The sequence below is a fragment of the Schistocerca cancellata genome, chromosome 3 (genome assembly GCF_023864275.1).
Source record: "Schistocerca cancellata isolate TAMUIC-IGC-003103 chromosome 3, iqSchCanc2.1, whole genome shotgun sequence".
Classification (NCBI taxonomy): Eukaryota; Metazoa; Arthropoda; class Insecta; order Orthoptera; family Acrididae; genus Schistocerca; species Schistocerca cancellata.
Window position 1 is genome coordinate 687,651,895 of NC_064628.1, and position 21,381 is coordinate 687,673,275.

The 21,381-nt window shown below is 37.7% G+C and overlaps 1 protein-coding gene across 5 annotated transcripts in view; it reads left to right on the plus strand.

Moving 5' to 3' along the window:
* The window catches only part of LOC126175669 (rab11 family-interacting protein 4), a 954,952-nt gene extending 936,261 nt beyond the window's left edge, over positions 1-18,691 (plus strand). For 4 of the 5 annotated variants that reach the window (XM_049922582.1, XM_049922585.1, XM_049922586.1 and 1 more), the window contains 6 exons: positions 3,357-3,497; positions 4,394-4,613; positions 5,698-5,869; positions 7,136-7,272; positions 11,025-11,063; positions 17,051-18,691. In XM_049922582.1, the coding sequence (XP_049778539.1) occupies positions 3,357-3,497; positions 4,394-4,613; positions 5,698-5,869; positions 7,136-7,272; positions 11,025-11,063; positions 17,051-17,170 (829 nt within the window). In that variant the 3' untranslated portion in view covers positions 17,171-18,691. The remainder of the gene's footprint in view (positions 1-3,356; positions 3,498-4,393; positions 4,614-5,697; positions 5,870-7,135; positions 7,273-11,024; positions 11,064-17,050) is intronic. The other variant, XM_049922583.1, reaches the window with a different exon arrangement.
* The last annotated feature ends 2,690 nt before the right edge of the window (positions 18,692-21,381 follow it).

Below are 21,381 nucleotides of genomic sequence, written 5' to 3' on the forward strand. Positions count from 1 at the left end.
TTGGCGAATATTGTTCCAAGCATGAAAATGCAAATTTGAAGGACAACATTTAAATGTGAAGGCCGTGATGTGTTCTTTTAAGTAATGTAATTTTTAAAACATTTTTATAATTTGAATTTTGTAGAGAAAAATAAATATACGAAAACCGAAAATTGAAAGGATGGGTTGTAGGAGGGGAGGGGGCATCGTAAGGTTTCTGACCTAGGGCGATATCACCTCTATATCTAGCCCTCACTACACTGAGACATGCTCAGTGCTGTTACTATGGTGAGAATCGATGATCTTTTCCTTCTCTGCAGAGACAATTCCTCTCTCATTCTCCCTGGCTCACTTGCAGGACTACTTGTGGTACTTTACTTCTGGGAAATACGAATGATTGAGATTGGGTGATGAAGGAGAGCAGCAGTTCACAGTAGGCAACATTGGATCTTGGTAGTGTTCTGTTCTTAAGGGTTGATCTTCCTCTGTTCAGGAATACAAGAAATTTTTTCGTACCATGTCGAATCCACATTCAAACCTATTCTCTGGAAGGCACTTTGTGAGGTGGGGAGAAACGTTAAAAACAAAGCAGTTCCGATTGTGAAAATATTTGCTGTTGTCTTGATCATCAGAAGACCATTATTACATGCCTTCTTAGCCAGTATGCAGAGATGTTGAGCAGAACATGAACATATGTCAAGAGACGCATTCAAAAATTCTTTAACTCTGTGGCGCATAGCGTCCACTACAGTGGACAGCTGTTAATGGTCGCTTCTTTGGCATTTTCAATAAGTCCTGAGGCTGCAAATGCACACAGTTCACTGCAGTCAAACTCCCTACTGGTGTTGTGTATTGCATGCATTTGCAGCCTCATGACTGATCGGAAACACCAGAAAATTGACCATTATAAGTTGTTAGCTGCAGTGAAATTCATGCACCACGGGGTTAAGTATTTGACGAATGTGTGTCATGACATATATTTGTACTCAGCTCAGTGTCCCTGCATACCACTTAAGGAGATATGTCTGATGATGTTCAAGATTGAAAGTGCTTACCATCAAAATAAAATATTAATAAAAAATCAATTAAGACTAATTATTTCTTTTAAATTTCTTAGATAATACTAACAATGGATATGGCATCTCGCCGTAAACTTTTGTGTAATCCATTGAGTCTCTTGAAGGGCATTTGAGGCCATATCCATCTCCAGAATTGTTTGGATACATTTTAAATCTTAACTGGATAGTTGTGAGGCTAGAAACACCTATACAAGCATATGAAATTGTGGTATTGTCTTTCGACAACAGCCTGTTATTAAAATTTATTGACTAACGCACCAGTTGCAGCAAATAGCTAGTTGTCAAAGTAATTAATTATGGGTGTTGTAAAACCTTTGCCAGAAACTCCAACCACACTTACCATAATTTCCCCATTTGTGACCTTGATATATCGCCTCTGTACTCCATCTTGAAGACTGGAACATTAAGGAGAAGTTAAATTTCTAGTAATGTGCAGTACATAATTCCAAAACTGAACATGTTTGACAGTTAACAGTTAAACATTTTGATAGTTAATTTTAAAGCATTCAAATAATACATTGTGCAATGACATCGCAATTAAAGTTTTACTAGCTAATGATAGAGGAAATTTGCTAAGAATAGTTAATTGTTTCCACTGTGAAACTGTGCTGAGCTGGCATTACAATTTTGGCTTGTAAATTACTTAATCCACCAATTGTAGGTGTGTGAAGCTGGAGTATCGATATTGATTGGGCTGTACTGGATGATTCTCTTCTAGCTGCACATGGCAAACAGTTGTGTAGTCCTCTTCAGTGCAAAAGTGAATTCTTTTGATGAAATGAGTCCCAGTATAAATGATTTGATGAAATGTGAGTAGTTAAACTGATTAGACAGTTCAGAAGACATGATATTAATGAAGCTGCTTAACTCTAGGATTTTTTCAGATTGACACTCTGACTTGCAAGTGTAGTATACAGCAATTTCCTGACAGATTTTAATTGCGTGCTGAAGTGATACACGTTGATGGGAATGGAAACAGCTTTGCTGTGAAGCATTGGTCTGGTATTAGTGATCTTTCCTGGGATGTTCATAACATAACTGGTTTTAAATGATTTAATTTTCATTCCCTATGAAACTAATGTTTACCACAATAGTCAGTATGAGGTATAACTGTCAATGTACACAAATCAAATACTCTGTTGTGTTAATTGTATCATGGAAGCAAACAACCTCGAAATGTCATGTTAAGAAATTTGTTGCTGTGCCTAAAAACACATGTGTGTCAGTTTATAAAGACTATTGGCTGGAGTCCTGTATGAAAGTATGTCTTACTGCTGCATCCAGGCACACTTTTTGTACAACTCATCAGTGATCTCTGCAGGCCTGCCAAGGATCTGTGCATTCCTCAAGGGGTTTGTAATGTGAACTGCAGTTTTGATTTTGTTGTTTGCTCACAAAGGGTGTGACAATAGGGTTTACCATTCTTGCATATACTGATAAGTATTTATCCTTCCTTCAAGAATTATCAAATTGTTGCTGTTGTCACATCCAATAGGGCCTAACTACCCATACCATGATTCTGGGATTTAGTGTAACTGGTCTCGAGAATCGCAGCATCCTGTGTCCTTTCACCATTTATACCATGCAAGTCTGTCATATGGTGTTAGCAGTAAACAGCACATGGCAACTTGAGATCTCATTCCAGCTTCAAGTAATCTGTTTTGTACAGTTTGTGGTGACACACTGCTTGTAACCTCTGCCAGATTGCGGCTGTTGTCACCTGTCTATTTGTCGAAGCAAGTCGACAAACCCTGTGGTCTTCCCATGGTGTAGCCCTGGAACAATGTGTGCCAGCACTTCTTGTCTCACTGTTGTGCTGAGTCCATCTCATAAACACTCATTCTGCAGTCATTGCCATACAGCTTACTGTCTGTGAGATCTGTCGGTTTTATACTCCCGTGTCACTTGTGCCAATGACTCGACCTTCGAAGTTTGAAAGGTTTTGGTAAATTTCACATTCACATTCTCTGGATATGCTGTATTGCATTCTCCACATGAAAAATTCCAGTAACATTATACACACATTAGCCGCCATGTCGTTACACCTCATCTGTTGTAATTGCTTTTTTCTGCATTGAAAATAATTTCACATTAGGATGAAAATTTGATCAACATATCCCACAGGTATGGAAATACTGGAGAATCAGTCTGATAGTAATCAGTCAGTGTTCACAGCATCACACACACCATTTTCCCCCAGTATAAATTACTTCTTAGGGGTGTCCAGGAATCAAAAGCTATGCAGTGTGTTTCAGTATGAAGTATGTTGCATTTCTTAGTGATTGCATCCGGTTGCAGGGTCCTGATGCTAGAGGAGCAAGTCCGTGAGGCAGAGCTGAGGGCGGAGGAGCGGCTGCAGGAGGAGCAGCGGCGGCACCGCGAGCTGATGGTGCGCGTCGAGCGCGAGAAGCAGCTCCAGGTCGAGAACTGCACGATCAGGTGAGTCACGGCAGCTGTAGGCAACTGTGAGCCAGTGTTCATCCAGCCCAAATTGTGGGTATGTCAAGTAGCTGTAGTGCAATAGCTGTAACTTCGTCAATGATTTTCTTAATACTCCAGTAATTGTACCAGCTGAGAAGGTAAGTGGAAGGCATATCTAAGTCTGAAATTTGTATTGTATATTCTGAGAACCTTGATGTGACAAATAGATGAGAGATTATTTTTAGTTTAATGATGAGGCAACAGGAACACTATTTCAGGTACAAGGTTGATTAGTGGTGGAAGGGCTTTGGAAAGTGGGATGAAGTGACTAGAGTTCCAGCTTATTGCATGAGAGCTTTGTTCAGATTGGATGCATTATCAGTATGGGTTTAAGGCAGGAATATTTTGGAACTATCTTGTGGACTTCCGTCGGGGGGAACTGAAGCTGGTGTACCTTCTAAGTAGTTGCACATTGCTGCGGTGTAGCGTCCACCTGTGTGTTCAAATTTTTGTTGTCATTTAAAGCAAATGCACAATTGAGTCTCTGAAATCGTCTAAGGCTGGTTCCCTCCTCCATTTTCTCTTGATATGCACCACCTTTAATTACTTGTATCTTGACAAAATGTTACATTGTACACTACTTCTTCTCCACTTAAACATTTTGTAGTTACTGAAGCGTTTTATTTTGAATAGTTCTTAATTAAAAGAAAAAAATACACATCTGGTCAGTGGTTGGATATTCAGTGGCATCCATCATGCAACTGCTACTTTGAAAATAATGTTAGTGGTCTCTTCTTTAATGTTCTCAGTTGCTTCTTATGTAGTTGTTGCTCACTTTGTCACTCACTGTTGCAGAAAAACACCCATCTTTCTTTGTCTTTGTTAAGTTATACATTTGCTCATGCGTTGTGTAGGCTGCAGACACTGGAGTTGGAGGCAGCCAGCCTACGTGAGGAGGTGACGCGACTGCGAGCCCAGACGGACCGCCTCCGAAACGAGAAGCAGGACATGGAGGAGCAGCTGGCTGAGGCACAGTGTGCCATGTCTGCATTGAGGGAGGATGCAGAGCGCTTGCAGGAAGCTGAGCGCCGGCTGCGTGAGGAAGCAACACGCGAGAGCCACGCCAACGCACAGGTGTGTGTGTGTGTGTGTGTGTGTGTGTGTGTGTGTGTGTGTGTGAATTCCCATTGCTATCCCACTGAATTCCCATTGCTATTCTCATTGTCCTCCCACTGCATTCCCATTGCTATTCTCATTGTTCTCATCACATTTTTTATGGCAGAGGGTTCATAGACATTATTAGTTCACCAAAAAGTCCTAGCTTTTTTTGCAGTAAGTATGTATTTAGTCACTGTTTCCATTGACCGGCTTTTCAGTTCTTTGACCTGAATTTGCAGTCAGTGAGTAAAGATTTAGGAAAAGACACCCCCACGCAACTTTTCTTAATCCTGTTGGGATCCCGAAATATGGTGTCGGTACTTGCTTTGACCATAAAATGAAAATCTTTTTGGTCATACATTGTGAACCAATAGCATTAGTTCAGTACTTGACACTGAGCACAGATTCAGAAGGATTAGTGCAAGCCACAGCTGACATTTCAGCAGTTTAGTATGAGCAAAATTGGAACACACCTATACTCAAGAGGGGGTGGTCTATCTAATATTTACCTATAAAGTTTGACTTGGACAACAAAAAATGGTTTTGGTTGGTGGAATCCAGTAATAAAATCTTTAGTCAGATGGAACTTAAATCTCATTCTGGGAAAAATGTTATAAAAGTGTTTTGGTGTTCTATCTAAAAATTATATTTTACTTTCTGAAATAAAACAATGTTTTCCGTAAGTAAAATAAGAAAAATACTGCATGGCAATATCCGTCTGTTGCAGCAGTATGTGTACATGTGACTTTGGCACTAACTCCACAGAATCTTGTTTCAGACTAGGTATGAAGACAACATTAATGTTCTTTATCAGGAATATATGTTTGGGGTCCACAAAATGACCACATAGCACAATTTTTTAAATAATTTTACTGTAGTAATTTCAGCTGTGTACCTGGCATTTCATGTTTCATTGCCTGAGTGATGTAAGTGGTGACAGGCTTTTTAAGAAAGAAAAGAAAGGACATTTTTCCTGTGCAATTTTGGACATTATATGCTTCCTTAGGAAACTTCCATGTTCGAAAGCAGCATATATAAAAACGTTTGCTTGAATTTTCAGGTTGTTGAGGAACTAAGCCGCGAATTGGAAGTGCTCAGACAAGAACAGCTTGAGAGGTCGGAGATGGGAGATACATCCAGGAGTCTGAGCCATTCTCAGCAAGAAGAAGAACTCGCACAGCAGTTGTGTGAACTGCAAGCTGAACTCTCTGTACTGCGACAACAAAATAAAAGTGAGCTGTGTTTCATGGGTTGTTTGAGTGTGTTATACAAGTCTCTAGGTAGTAACAAACCAAAAAATTAATGCAGCTATATTATATTATTAACCCAGTAACTTAGAATCCCTAGTTATCTCATTTTTATTATTTTGACAGAAATTTAAAATCCCGAGTAAATTCGTGCAAGTTAAGGACAGACCTTAAAAAAAAAAAAACCCCTCCCTTATATCCATTTCAGTACTGATAGTCTAGTTTTTGGCTGATAGGCAGCATCTGGCCTATTATTTGTGGCCTGGCTGTCACATTTTGGTTGAGGTGGTTGCCACTAGGTATCTTCTTTACTGTGTGCAGCTTTGGATACTTGACAACAAAACACATGCCTTCAGTTTCAACCCTGTATTGTTGCTTTCAAAAAAAGAGTTGTTATAATGATCTTGAGTTTTACATTGAATTTAGTGGTTCATAAAGTGAAGAAAAATGTGATGTTACTTCACTAGGGACTGAAAGTTGTGACAGTTCATCAGTTGAGCGAAAAGTGCTTGACAGTGATAAGAGAAAAATACATCCACTGTGCTCCAGCCAGCTCCTCAAAGATTTATGTTCATAAGAAACCATTCTGAAATACATGGTTAGACTTCATAGCTACACAGAAACTAAAAAATGTTTCTAGTTTCAGGATATTTTAGGCAATGTCCACTGCACAAGTGTACTTGGGATTTTATTATTGGTGATCTTCAAAACTTCGTAACTCATTATTTTGAGCTTTAAAAGCTGTCTTTATATGTCTACATGTAATGTCATTCACAATTGGATGTATTTCATTAATAAAAATATTATTTTGAACATAATTTTGAAACAATTGTTATGTGAACAGGTTAAACTTACAATACAAAGTGGTTAAACCGTTTTGTAAATACTGCAGTTTTAACAGCAGTTTATAGAACTGGACTGCTATGATGCAAGTCTGTTTAAGATTTAGACATTTAACAAGTAGTTTCTAACAATGAAAAGTAAAAAATGGAATAACAGTAATATTTTGAAAAGGACAGACTGCTCTCACCACATAGAGAAGGAAACGAATCGCTGACAGGCACAATGAAGAGCCTGCTTAAGCAGTCTTTTCATTTGCCTGTCTGAGACTCACCACTACTTCTACATGATTAATGTGCAGTTTCTCTTAGTTACTGGTAAAGTCAGATCGTAATGAACTTTCCAAGCCAGTATGTTGCTTTAGTGTCCCTAGTTACAATGTTTGACTTGTTTTTACATTTAAATTCTCAGGTCTGCAGGAAAGCAATGAAGAACTGCAGGCTCAGATGCTGACACGAAGCCTCGAAGAGGGTAGAACCCTTCTCACAAATGGTGCCGGTGCGGGAAACAGTCTCGCAGCAGAACTGGAAGCCATGTCGCAGGATGAGGTACGAAGATCTGTCCTTCCAATCTGCACCCTTGTTTTGGGTTTTCACAAATGCAGTTAACATGTCCTGTTCTCAGTGCACGGGATTCTTGGGTACTTATTGAAAAAGGAATGGGTATAGAGCTTAGGGTTTCAGAATATGATGGTCTCTTCCTATCAGATGTGTGTTTTTGCATGTTTTGTTGCCAGAAGTTTCACAATATTGTGTTACAGCAGAAACTGTTAAGACTGTATTTTCAACCACAGAGAGACAACAGGGATAGAGTGATAGTGTCAAGGATGGGAAAGGAATGTGTTGATTAGTGTTGATTACACACACAGGAATAGGAGGCTAATTTAAGATACTATATAAACAGAAAAAATACCTACTGTCACTTAATTATGTATTAAGTTGACAGTGAAATTATAAGTTTTAAGCTTCTAGTTTTCAGAGCAAGGTATATCACAAGGAACCGGTCAGTGTTACTGTGTTAATGATACGGTTGATGATAAACTAAAATATTCTGTCTGAGATGAATAGTGTGCTGCTGACCTCATGGTTCCCCTCCTCCCGAGTTTGAACCATAACACTGGTTTCTGTTTATGAAAAATGTAGTTAGTTGTGGGTTGAGTTCTGTGTTAAACCATGGGTCCCTCTGTAAATAGCTGGGTGAGTTGATTTTTAGATTAGTGGAAGGTAAATATGGATGATCTCAAACAGGGCCAAGCCTAATGGAGCAGTATTGTCAATTGCTTTACATAATGATGTTCTAAATAAAATAAGAAATTAAAAGAGAAGGAAGGCACCTACCTCTCTATATTTACATCTACACTTTGCAAACCTCTGTGAAATGTATAACATTGTACCACATGTAAGAAAGTATTCTCACTCCATTCGCCTATGGAATGCAGAAGCGTGTTGCTTAAAAGCCTCTGTGTGTATTATAATTAGGCTGATCTTACCTTTGCGATCACTACAGGAGTGATACATAAAGGAGTGTTGTATATTCCTCACTAACCATTTTCTTGAGATGTCTGTCAATAAATTTCCATCCAAGACAACATGCTGTGCTCTCCCTACCAAGAAACATGGATTATCTAACAGATTTTGTTTGATACCACATATAATTGTACTTTTGTTAATAACATTGGTTCAGTTCAGTGTCACATGCTTTTTGGAAGTTAAGGAATTCTGCATTTACTCAAATGCTTTGATCCATGGCTTGCAGGGTGTCGTGTCTCAAAAGTGCAAGTTGGGTTTCACATGGCAGATGTTTTCGTAACCCACATGGGGAGGCCTATTTATTTGAAGTACGATATTATGTTTGAACTCAAAATATATTGTGTGGAAAGAAAAGTGTTCTTAAGGGCTCACTCATGACAGGATCATCAGCATCTATATCTAGAGGTTTCCACTACTGTCAAGGTTTGCTATGAATCTTAATTGTACATATAATTCATACAATTACATTTTAACGAGAACTGAATTAAGGATTTTCGTCTGGAAGAGGGTGAACTCATAGAAATTTTGCATGGTTGTGCTGTCTCCAAATTCTCTATAATAAACACAGATGTTTTCCTAACTTATGAACAAGATGGTTATAATAATTAAACTTTCGCTACTTGAGAATGCTCCCACGAAAAATGCACACTCGTAGGAAACTTTATGGATACATTCGTAAGGACATGTGGAGGAGAAATAACTCATAAACCATTGAAACACACACATTTTAATTTCCATATGAGAAGCTAACATTTGTTAGTTGCATACAGTGTTTATGCTCCAGGTTATGAACGTTGCTCTGTTACAATCTCCATCATGACAGCCTGGAACCACACTAGAGCTATCATTTTACAGTATGTGTAAAGACTTTTCAAATGGTGGACAAATGAAACTTTCAGCTGGTGTGACACAGCTGATGCAGTGCTTGAAGATCACACATTGCATCCAGCATTCTCAGCCAAGGCAATGGTATCTTCAACAATTTGTGGTGCAGTGGGCCATCAGCCTCTACCAGGAGCAATTCCCAGATTGCGAGTTAATTCATATTTCTGAATCGTGTTCTTTGCTCTCAAAGCAGAAAGAGCACATCCCGTATTCCTTCAGTGTTTTGATACTCTCAAAGAGCAGCAGCACTATTGCTGCTGTTTTATTAAAACACCTTTACAAATAAGGCCCTGGTCACCTTGCCCAGGCCCATATTGACTGTCTGCAGCAGTTATGCACACTGATGCTTGTGTTTCAACTCTGTCGCCATACCAGTACCAGTGCTTAACGGCAAGTCATGATACTAACACTGCTAATGATGGATATCCTGCAGTGCACAGTCTGTACATCATTCACATTAAGTTGGGTACCCTTATGAGAAACTTTTTCTGCCAACACTGGCTGAAGTAGCAAAATTTTATTTGTAACTACCCTGTATTTTGTTCGAGATTAAGAAGAAACAGGTGTAGTTCAGTAGTGGGAGGGTAGGGCTGCATCCACATGGCAGCCTCCCCACTTCTGGAGCCGCCTCTGATTTTACTAAGAGAATTTGGCTCATAATATTAGCTAAGTTTATCATGATCTTGTTCCACCTAATCGGAAGTTTCTGGAGTCTAGAACAGTTAATTCTGCAGTTCCTTTCCTTCAGTTTCACAGCTTTGTTGTTGGTGAAACGGTAGAAAATAAATCCTATGAAAAATAATTACTGTTGCTTCACTATACTAATTTGCACTGCTTCCATAACTTGTTTCGTAAGAGTGCGGTAGTGAGTGTCAGTCGTGGTGTGTGCGAGACACGAAAGTCCTCATTAACGTTAATCAGCAGATACAGCTATCAAGTGTGTAAAAACAGGTATCCAAACTATTTTGTAATGGAAAACAAACTGATAAATCAATTTAGAGAAGGAAGAGTTCCACATGTTTTTCCAGAAGTTACTATGGACAAAAAATAGTAATTTGATTGGTAGCACAGTTTAATTAAATATGCTGCTGACTCTGGTGGCGGTATAAAAAAGTAGGCCAGTGGCGTTACATTCATTAGATATTTTGAATGAAACACGCCTGGTTTCTCAACACAATTGTATTTGCTTGGTTATACACAATACATTTCTTGAGACAGTGATTCCACTATGCTCTTGCTAAAACCACTATTTAAATGATGAAACTTATTTTATTTTCTGCTATGGCTACCTGATTCTTGTTACCATTGTAGTTAAATGAGATGGGTCTGCCTATCGATCACATTTTTCATACCAAAGAATCACATAAAGAGGTAAATTAATTGTCTTCTTTTATCCTCTGGATGAAAGAATTTTTAGTCTAATAACACCCCGAAAGACAGTCCAAATGTCATCTATCTATCATGCTCAGACTTACATTGTGATTAATCTGTTGGTGTTACAGATGATGTCTTCATGTATTATAAATGCTTACTTGTGTTAAGAGCTTGCTGAAAATAGGAAGAACTGTCCTTTCCCATAACAGTATTATGATTATTTTGCTTCTGTTTCCAATTTAGGAAGCTATAGGACTGAATATCTCACTGTTTGTCCCCTTTTTCTGACACCAGCTTTTAGAACTGCTCCTACAATTAATAGTACTGTATTTGTGAAAAAGTAGTTGTCTTGGCAACTTTTTAACAAGTTATTCTAAATCAGGGTTATCACAATTTTTTTGTTTCTGAAAGTATAAATAAAAGAATTATAGCTTGTAGTTTGTTTGCACATGAGGTGATTGGGTTTTGCTTTCTACTGCATTCTGCTTTCAATGTTGTTTTTATTTCCACAGCTAAATGCTGACGCTTCGGACAACCTCTCTTTAGAACAGGTATGGCCCACTCTTATGGAAAAAAAAATTGGTATGGTGTGGTTCTTCAAATGTATTTTATTATTTAAGCATACTTCGTACCTTGTGATTTGGCTGTCAAACTTCTTAAAGTGCATGCTGCTTATTGCATTCACTTTGGTTTTGACAATGTTTTTAATAGTTCTCAAATATTATTCACATCAGGTGGTAGACTGCATGGAGATGTTCAATAATTGATTGGTAAATAATGTATGTGACGTGATCGTGGTGGCATACTAACAAAAGGTGTCTCATTGAATTAATTATTTCCTCATATGTTAAAGACACAAAATTTTATCCTCGTATGTTAAAGACACAAAATTTGTGTTGCACCTGAAAATATATGTATTTTTAAAATAAGTAGTGATAAAGTAACACACAGTAAGTAAAATTTAAAAATTAAAGCATGACACACCTATAACTCTAGTCTCGATTGTTCAGTCAGCGTTGTTCTTTAGAAGGTGGAGCTGTTAAGCTTTCTTGGTGAAGAAATCAGAACGCACTCTTTTAGATTGTTCATATTTTATTACCTACCCTCCGTGAACTTTAAAGAAACAAATAGATTTAATTTGAACAATACATTAACATTGGTGTTGTGGACAATATTGGGATAATGGAAATAGTATGACACAGTGTTGGAATAGTGTTTAAGCAAAAAATTGTAAATTTATGACACAACAGAATTCTCAATAAAAGTAGCTTGGTGACATGTAGTACGGTGACCACAAGACAACAAATAACAGGCAATATAAATGTTTTCGGCTATTGATGCTAGACGAGATATTTCTCTGTGTTCATGTGGGAAGAGAATTTTGCAAATTTGCAGTAACTTAAAACATTTTAGCCATTCTGGGAGTGTGTGTGCATGCGTCCACATAAAGAAATTTTCAGATTTCATGCCTTTTTTGTGAGGTAGATAGGTAACACATGTAATGCATGGGGTTAATTGTTCAGGGTAGTTTATAAAGTACTTCAGGTACGGTGCTCGACATTGTGTGTAGTGATTCTCTGAGTGGCAACAGTACTAACTCAATGGACTACTCCCGATATTTTATATACCCTCCATTTCCTCTCTCCTAACTGAGGCTGTTCATAATAAACTTCTTGAAAAAAATTAATCTGATTATTTAAATTTTAATGATTTTGACATTTGGTGTTCATGGAGTTCCCCCAGGCCCCCTCGAAGATATATTTGGGTCTCTGAATACCCTTGTGCCTTGCACTAAAGATCAAGTTGTCTTATTTGTAGAGACTGTAACTGATCAGGAGGTATATTTGTGTATCTATTTATCTTCAGCACATTGTTTAATGAGAACACCAATCTATATCCATGATCATTTATATTATTTTTTTCCCCCTTGATAACATATGTCACATAGGTGTTATCCACCTTTGCATTTAAATCACCAACTATTATTAGGTAATCATTTTTGTTTATTTTATATAAGGTTGTTTGTAACATATCATAGAAGTCTTCAGACTCGTCATCCCATTCCTCTTCTTTGGCTTATCCTCCTATTACCAGTCAGTAACCTCTTGCTGTCTTTATTCTGGCCAAAATTGCCCATTCATTCAATTGCCCATTCATTGATAAAGATGTAACAGTGTATTTTGTTTTTTAAAGTAATAATGTACAGAAATTTCTAGTTGAGAATTAAGAATTAATTAGGAAGAAAGGAGAAGACTCACTGAAACGCAGAAGCGCTGGGTCATCGATAGGTAAGCAAACAAAAAGTATAGAGCTTAGCTAGCTTTCAGAATGCGCTTTTTTTTTCAAGCTTTTACAAAAAACATGCGCACAAGCACTCACTCACTCATTCTTACTCATTCACATGCACACGCCTGTTTCCCTACATTGTGCCCAGTCAACTGCAGCATTTTAGTGGCCTACAGTGAGTGTACTGGAGCGGGGTGTGGGGGAGAGCGCATGCACACACACTCACATTCTAACAGGTGCGGGTGGATAGGCAGCGAGTTACCTTAGGTTTAGGCAAGGAAGGTTATGGGAGTGAAGGATGTGGTGTTCATTTTGGTGGTGGCTGTTATTCTAATTGACAGAAGGAACATTCTTTGGTTCCCAAAATGCCAAACCCCTGGTCTGGTTCGGGTTTATTGATGACATCTTTATAATCTGGGCCCAAGGCCAGGTCACTTACCCTCATTCCTCCACAATCTCACCTTCTCTCTCATCTTCTTCATCTGGTCCTCCTCCACTTATTGTGCCACCTTCGTAAATGACAATCATCCTTTTCTCGGATGACTCCATCCACACCTCGGTCCAAATCAAACTCCCTAATCACCAATAGTACCTACATTTTGGTCCTGGATCCTCCCCACCACCGCCAGCTTTTCTGAGCTTTGCAGGTGAGAGCTATCCTTAGAGCACATCCTTCACTCCCATAACCTGGCCTAAACCTAAGGCAGCTCGCTGCTCCCCCCCCCCCCCCCCTGCTCCGATCCCCACCCAATAATGTGTGTGTGTGTGTGTGTGTGTGTGTGTGTGTGTGTGTGTGTGTGTGTGTGTTTTCTCCTACGAGCTTGAAAAAAAGGAAGTGCATTCGGAAAGCAAGCCAAGCTCTGTATCTTTTGTTTGTATATCTATCGACGACCCAGCACTTCTGCTTTTCAGTGAGTAATCTCCTTTAGTCGTAAATAATTTGTTTATTAAAGCCTCCTTCCGCAGAACAGCAACTTCAATACAGGCCCATTGAAGGACTCCACTGTAAACTATTCCATGCCTGTTTATTGTTGAGGAATCTTTTGTTTTGGTTTCTGTATGATGGTCACATCAATATCTTGTGAAGTTAGTTTATTTTCTAGTTCTACTTCTTTATATTTGAAACTCTGGGCATCCCAGGTAGCCAATTAGAATACACAGGGTGTCCTTCCCTTTTTTCATCGAGTTGCCTCCTCTAGGTAGTTGGCTTTCCTATGCTCAGGAGCTCTCCCCCCCCCCCTCCCCCACCTTCTGTTGTGGACTGCTCATTATCTTGCCAAAAGACCTACCTGGCTTGGGTGGCCCTTCCAGGAGCATAAGCTCACGCCAGCATACCTCTCTGGGTCAGAGTAGAGTGCACAAACCACCTCGACAGTGATAAGGCAACAGTCCCTGAGGAGGGTAAAATGTTGCCCCGATTAAACATGGTTGTTTCCACTTAGACTGTGAAATAAATTGATAGCTGTAAGTGGAAACAACAATGTTCAATAATTACATGAAAAATAAACTTCCTGGCAGATTAAAACTGCGTGCCGGACTGAGACTCAAACTCGGGACCTTTGCCTTTCGCGGGCAAGTGCTCTACCAACTGAGCTACCCAAGCACGACTCACCCCATCCTCACAGCTTTAATTCCGCCAGTACCTCGCCTCCTACCTTCGAAACTTTACAGGAGCTCTCCTGCAAACCTTGCAGAACTAGCACTCCTGAAAGAAAGGGTATTGCGGAGACTTGGCTTAGCCACAGCCTGGGGGATGTTTCCAGAATGAAATTTTCACTCTACACCGGAGTGTACTTGGCTCAGATGGTAAAGCACTTGCCCATGAAAGGCAAAGGTCCCGAGTTCGAGTCTCGGTCCGGCACACAGTTTTAATCTGCCAGAAAGTTTCACATCAGCGCACACTCCGCTGTAGAGTGCAGTGTTGTACTATTTCCTCTTAGTTACATAACTTAGTGAGCACGGAAATCTGATCAAATTGAGTTGTATACTTCATTGTTGTCAAAGAAGACTAAACTTTTTACAGTGCACTTGTTTTTATTTTTCACAGTTTATTTAATTATGTTTACCATTATATCATAGACCATGTTTGTTGTAATTCATATACTAATTAATAGCAAAAGGCACCAGACTTTGTACAAAACTCAGCAGCCATGTCGAGCATGAGGGCAAATTTTCACACGTGGACGCATCCTTTGAATGTGGCTGACAGTGAGCTGTGCTCTTGCTTAATGATCATCTAGATAAACACTTACAGCAATTATTCTTAATGCACAGTCAAAATACCTGAGATATTCCTGCCATTACAAGAAGTAAATTTCACTTTTGTTTCTGCTGTGGCGATTTATCAGTATTAATTATGTACTGTAGAACTGATTAATCACTTATCATGCATGGCTAACTGTTTAATGAACGAGTGTTAAACATGAATGGAGTCTCTGAATCTTGTATTAAGCGATTTATTTCATTCAACTAAATTTTGTGAACGGTTAAGGTTATATTAGCTTTCTGTCTGTCTGTGTGTGTGTGTGTGTGTGTGTGTGTGTGTGTGTGTGTGTGTGTGTGTGTGTGTGTGTGTGTGTGTATATAAATTGGTTTCAGATTTTTCTTTGACATGAAAGTACATTAAGGAGAAAGCCATAATTAATTTGAAAATAGTTACACCACGAAAACCTTCTTGGGGATGCAGAGAAATATTGCATACACAATTAAGGTGTAAGTGCTGGCTGGGGATGTTTCTAGATACTTGTAGTAGTAATGGAGCAGTGTAAATCAATGGTTGTTGATGACTCTTTCTGATGGTTATGTTCTATTAAAATAAAAATTATTCATTCCAATATTTATCACAGTAGCTGGCACTATTTCTGGTTCATTCACAGTACTACATTCATGCTTTACAAATTCTCTTAGAGCAGGTACACACACTGGAGCAAGTAGTAAAGAAGCCAGTATTTGGTGAATAAGAAATGCAAACATTGTGTTTTATTTGCAGGAATAATTTAGTTGCTTCAGAGTTAGGAAACCATACAGTAATAACTGTGTGTGTATAGTACACAATTTTATTAGCAAGTGGTATGTATTGCTGAGAGGTTCATGAATACTTACAATCGTATTAACAAATTACTTTGTGGACAAAAGTTAATGAATTAGAAATGTTGTAATCACCAGCAAAAAGGTGGGGGGAGGAATTGCATGATTGAGAATAACTCCTTTAGTAGGTTCACAAAATTTTAGCTTCCTAACAGGATTTGGGGTCTTGATAATGTTGCATTTCTTTATGGAAGACATTTTTCAGATTATGTTGTTCTTTAACCTGTTATCCGTTCTCTTCATAAGATTTAGTGTGTATCCACACATATGATAGCTAGCCGGTTCGTGTGAGATTTCAGGGGTCTGATTGAACATACCACAGTACTCTTAAAATGTTATATTATTGTATAAATAGATAATGTACTCCTACAGATACTGAATGGATGATGTAATTTTGATGCACGCAAGACCATCAGTTATTAGTGGTATTCCATTCTGGCCACCACTTGTTTAAGATAGCATGACAATGTGTCTGTAAACACCATGCATTGATGACTTAAGTCTAGAATTAAACCTGGAATGTACTATATCACACTGTGATACAAAGATTCTTGGCTATAAAAAAGGAAAAGGGGTAGATGAGAGATGCCAGCCACCCCGACAAAAAGTGTTCATATTCACGGGAACTGTACATTACTGATCTATATTTCAAGTAAAAAAGTAAATTTTGGACACTTCTGACAAGTTAGTACGAAATACACCCAGTACTTCAACAACATTGATGTTCAGTCAGCATCCCAGCTATTTGTAATAAAGAGAAATGACTTAGTTCAACAATACAAACTCAGTGACAAGCTGTGTTGTACTGAGAAACTTTATAAGATTCTGAAGGTGTGGTGGTCATTTCATTGCACCTACAGTAATCATTATTTATCAAACAAAGATAATTGGTCCCAAACTACATGGTGTTTCATTTTTCACTCACAAACAGCTATGGTGTGCCATAAATCAAACCATTAAGATTCACCAGTTAAATTATGTTACCAGACATTATGCTATTTCCACAGCATAAGAAAAGACATACTTGGAATTTAGGTTATAGGATTTTTGGTTAATTTAGTACTAACTGCAAGTTGTAACTAGCTTACTTGGAATTGATACTAAGCTGTCAGACTTGAAGATGCAAGACTGTTTTATATAGAAATTGTGATTTTTCAATTTACAGATGAGGACAGCACTGAAAGAGCAGCAGGAAGTCAATGCACAGCTACGAACATATATTGATGGAATATTGCTGAACATTGTGGAAAATTATCCTCAGCTGCTGGAAGTCAAAACACACTGAAGTTGGAATGTGGGAATAGAGAAGAATGGAATGCAACTGAAAATGTGTCAATGTCAAGTTGTTGTGGTGCAGTTTGTGCTCTCAAGACAAAACAGAAGTAGGTGTTTGCAAGGCGATAAGGCATTAGAGTGCTGGAACACCCAATATCGAAAGTGAATATGTTCATTTACAATGTATAGCAATTCTTGTTCGAATAACTGTTGTTTTATCCTGAAATCTGCATTATGCAAAACATCATGCATGCAAACAGATATACCAGACAAGTGTGTACTGGGGAGAACTTACATTGAAACACACATTATGTAAAGCTACATCCCAGGGTCTCACTACTGTGTGCAGGTAATGATCAGATTAAAATAAATATTAATCTGATACCATTGCCATTTTTGTTACTAAGTCTGGCACTGTTAACACAAATTATTATCCAGACTTGCTTAACAAAACATTATCAATATAATGCATATGATAGTTCCTTTGAACAAAGGAGGTAGCAGCTACTGAAAATCTTTTCTGCAGAATTGTTATGACAAAGGCATATTTTCAAAACAGCCATGTAGTTGTGGATAACAGTTAATGCTTAAATCAAAATAAGTGAATGTTTTGAAAATGTAAATATCTAACATTTATGCTGTTTCTTTCCACATTGTTTTTGTTAATGTTTGTAAATGATTTAAATGTGTTAAAGTATTGTTATATAGCTAAAAGTATATTGGATCCGTCCGAGAGTGCCTGTATCAGGCTGTGAAGTGCAATGGAAATGACTGATTTTAGATTTGCAATTCAAGAAAAGTTTGCTACTTAACTTGTTTCACACAAGAGAATTCTTTCCAGATAACATCACTGGAAATTAGGTCCAAACAGTTAAAATTGACTGTACTTTGCTACATGATAAAATATTTTAAGACTCTGTTTGCATCCTACCACATATCTTTGGAGTTACTATGAAACATGTAATCTTAAAGGTAGTTTTACAGAGATTAACTCATTTTTGTCGAGCTGGTATTGAATTTGTATTACGAATGAAGAGCATGTTCCTGCACTGGTGTGATTTGTTGTACATTTGCTGTTCAACAATGGTCAAATCTGTCATTGTTAAGCTCTTTAAAAAATATATACGCTGATAACACTGGCAATGTTGACAAAATAAACTGATATTTGTTTAAATGTAGTGTGGATAGATAAATCTGTGAATCTCCTTCATTCAGTTGAAATTTTGGTACTTTAAATGGGAAGTTTATTTAAGCTGTGATGAAGGCATTATGTATGAAAGAATTTGCAGATTAATTACTTATTGCCTGAATTTTACAAATCACTAATTTTTGTGTGTTTAGCCCCCTCCCCCATTCCCTTTCCCTCTCAAATAATGTGCATCTTTTTTTATCATTTCATATGTGCAGATGCTCATGATACATTCAATGGCTTGTCTTTTGTGTATAATTATGCCGAACTCAAAGGGACTATTGTATATAAAATGTTATTTTTGTGTATTCTGACTGAAATACATACATTGAAGTTATTAAAGTTGTTTATCTCTCACACATACATTTGCTTCCACCTATGACAGATGTGTTTTGCAACAAAACAACTTGTGTATTTGAAGTCATGTGATGGTTAAACCAATAACAACTCTCTAAAAACCATAAGATTTGCAAATTATATGATACATAATTTTTATTGTGTTATATTTCACTGTATCAAAAGAAAAATTTACTTGCACTATAAAATTATTAAGATGGCCAGTGCTTCCAATGTGAGAATGTCCTTAACAGGTGGGTCTCTCTCTCTCTCTCTCTCTCTCTCTCTCTCTCTCTCTCTCTCTCTTTCTCCCCCCCCCCCCCCCAAATCCCCCTCTCTCCATCCCCCTGTCTTTTCTGCCCGAGGGAGCAGCACACATTTTTGAAAGGTGGGAATAGTTTCTTTTTTCTTATTTTCATTGTTTCACTTATGAGTATCGACTGTTTGTCCCCTATATGAGTAAACTACTCACATCATCTGTAAAAATATCCAGTGGGGATTGTGAAGCTCCCATTTCGTTTCCGTTGAACAAAGTTTCCAACTCTGCAGACATTATGGTGTTCCACAATATAGCACACATTCACAACCATCATTTTTATTAATGAATATCAATACATAAGCTAAGTGTTCATGTGCAAGGTTTGTATGTTTGTATATATGGGGTTGTAGACTCGAATTAGAAAAGAGAGTAATATCTTCAAAGTTAAAAAACCATTTCTGTTTGTCACATTAATCAGCTACAGGCGAGTGATTCCCCTTCCTCATTTTTATTTATTTCTCTCATTATAATATGTGGTGTGATCAAAAAGTAACAGCAACTTTTATTTTTCTCAAATCTTCATTTATTCATCATCAACTTTGCCCTCTTCAAAGTAATCCCTCTCAGATATAATACACTTGTGCTAGCGCTTTTCCCAATGTTGGAAGCACTCCTGCAACTCACTTTTCATTATGGTGTTCAGGTCCTTCAGCAATGCTGTTTTTATCTCACCAGTGATGGCAAAATAAAGTCCTTTCATGGTTCTCTTCAGCCTTGAGAACAGAAAGGAGTCATAGTGGGCCATGTCCAGTGAAGATTGTGGCAGAGGAAACATAACGGTTTTGTTTTTTGCCAAAAAATCATGAACAAGTATAGAGGTGTGAGCAGGAGCATTACTGTGATGCAATTGCTACAATTCTGGTCGTTTCCTTCAGACTGTTTCACACAGACATATAACTTCCACACAGTATTCATTATTGACCGTACAAGCATAAGACCAGAACTCATTATATATTACATTGTAATTGAAGAAAATGGTAAGATCGTCCTCCACATGCCCAAACTTGTCAATTTTTTTTTCAAGTATGGCTCTTCAGACAGTTTTCATTGGGAAAACTGGGCCTTTGTTTCAATGTCATACCCATATACATGTTTCGTCACCTGTTACAGCCTTCTTTGGAAGTTGTGGATGTTTGTCGACTTCATTCAGCAATCCTTGAGCGATGTCATAGAAACATCATTTTTGGTTGAAATTCAACGATTTTGGAACAAACCTTGCTGCTACATGTTTCATGCCCTAAACATTAAAAAAAGAAAAAAGAAAAGAAAAAAAATGCTTGGCACATGCCAAAGGATATGCCGACACCATCAACTTCTCTGATGGTGATTTCTCAGAACCATTTTCTTTACTTCTTCCACAGTGTTGTCAGTAAATGATACATCAGGGCATCCAAGGCATTCATCATCTTCAACATCTCCTTGGCCTTCTTTGAAATATTTATACTGCTCATAAAATCTTGTCTTACTCATAGTAGATTTGCTGAAAGACAGTCATTTCGAATGTGGTGCAGCTGTTTATGCCAGTTTTGAAGCAAAATTTAATGCAATTCTTTGATCCATCTTCTTCAAAAGTAAAAAACCCATCAAGCACTCAAAAATACGCAATGTTTTAGACTGTCAACAATAAACTAAATATTAAAAAAAATGCTAACATACATCAGGAACACGTGTACCAACAAGTTAAGACATTTTGAAAATCAGATGTGCAAAGCCCATGAAATTAAAAAAAAATCCCTCTACTTTTTGATCACACCTTGTATAAGTTGTGCACACTTATAATTCTGGACAGAACTGCCAAGTTACAATGTACATACAATCTTGTATTCAGTTCATTAAATGCAGATGAGTAGAACACAAAATATTGCTGAGGGAAATACGCATATTCCTTCCAAAAACTTTAATGAAAATATATATTTCATACATATATTAGCAGGACAACACAATTAGCAACACTAGTAAAGGATAGTTGTGTATAAGGAAAACCGACTTTATAGGTATACTGCAGCATTATAAATGGCAAGTGATAATATTGGAGGACAAAAATTCTCTTGAAAATACATGGAAACTGCTGAATCAATAATACACTGGAACATTTCCCAAGTTGTATTGCTTATAATTTTGGTTTATAGGGGTAAGAAATCTTAGGTAATACACACAATTCTGGGGACATTGAAGATTTTGGATGGAAGTGTTAATTTTAAATGTCCATCTGAAATAATGTTCAAAACACCAGTTGTCCTCAAATTAAGAGAGAAATTTTATTCAGCTCTCACAGGAATAATTACTTAAAACTTTGATGAATACAGGCTCTCACAATTTGTATGCATGAAAGAAATGACAAAAGAAATTCTTGGTACGAGTGTGCAATTCTTATGAA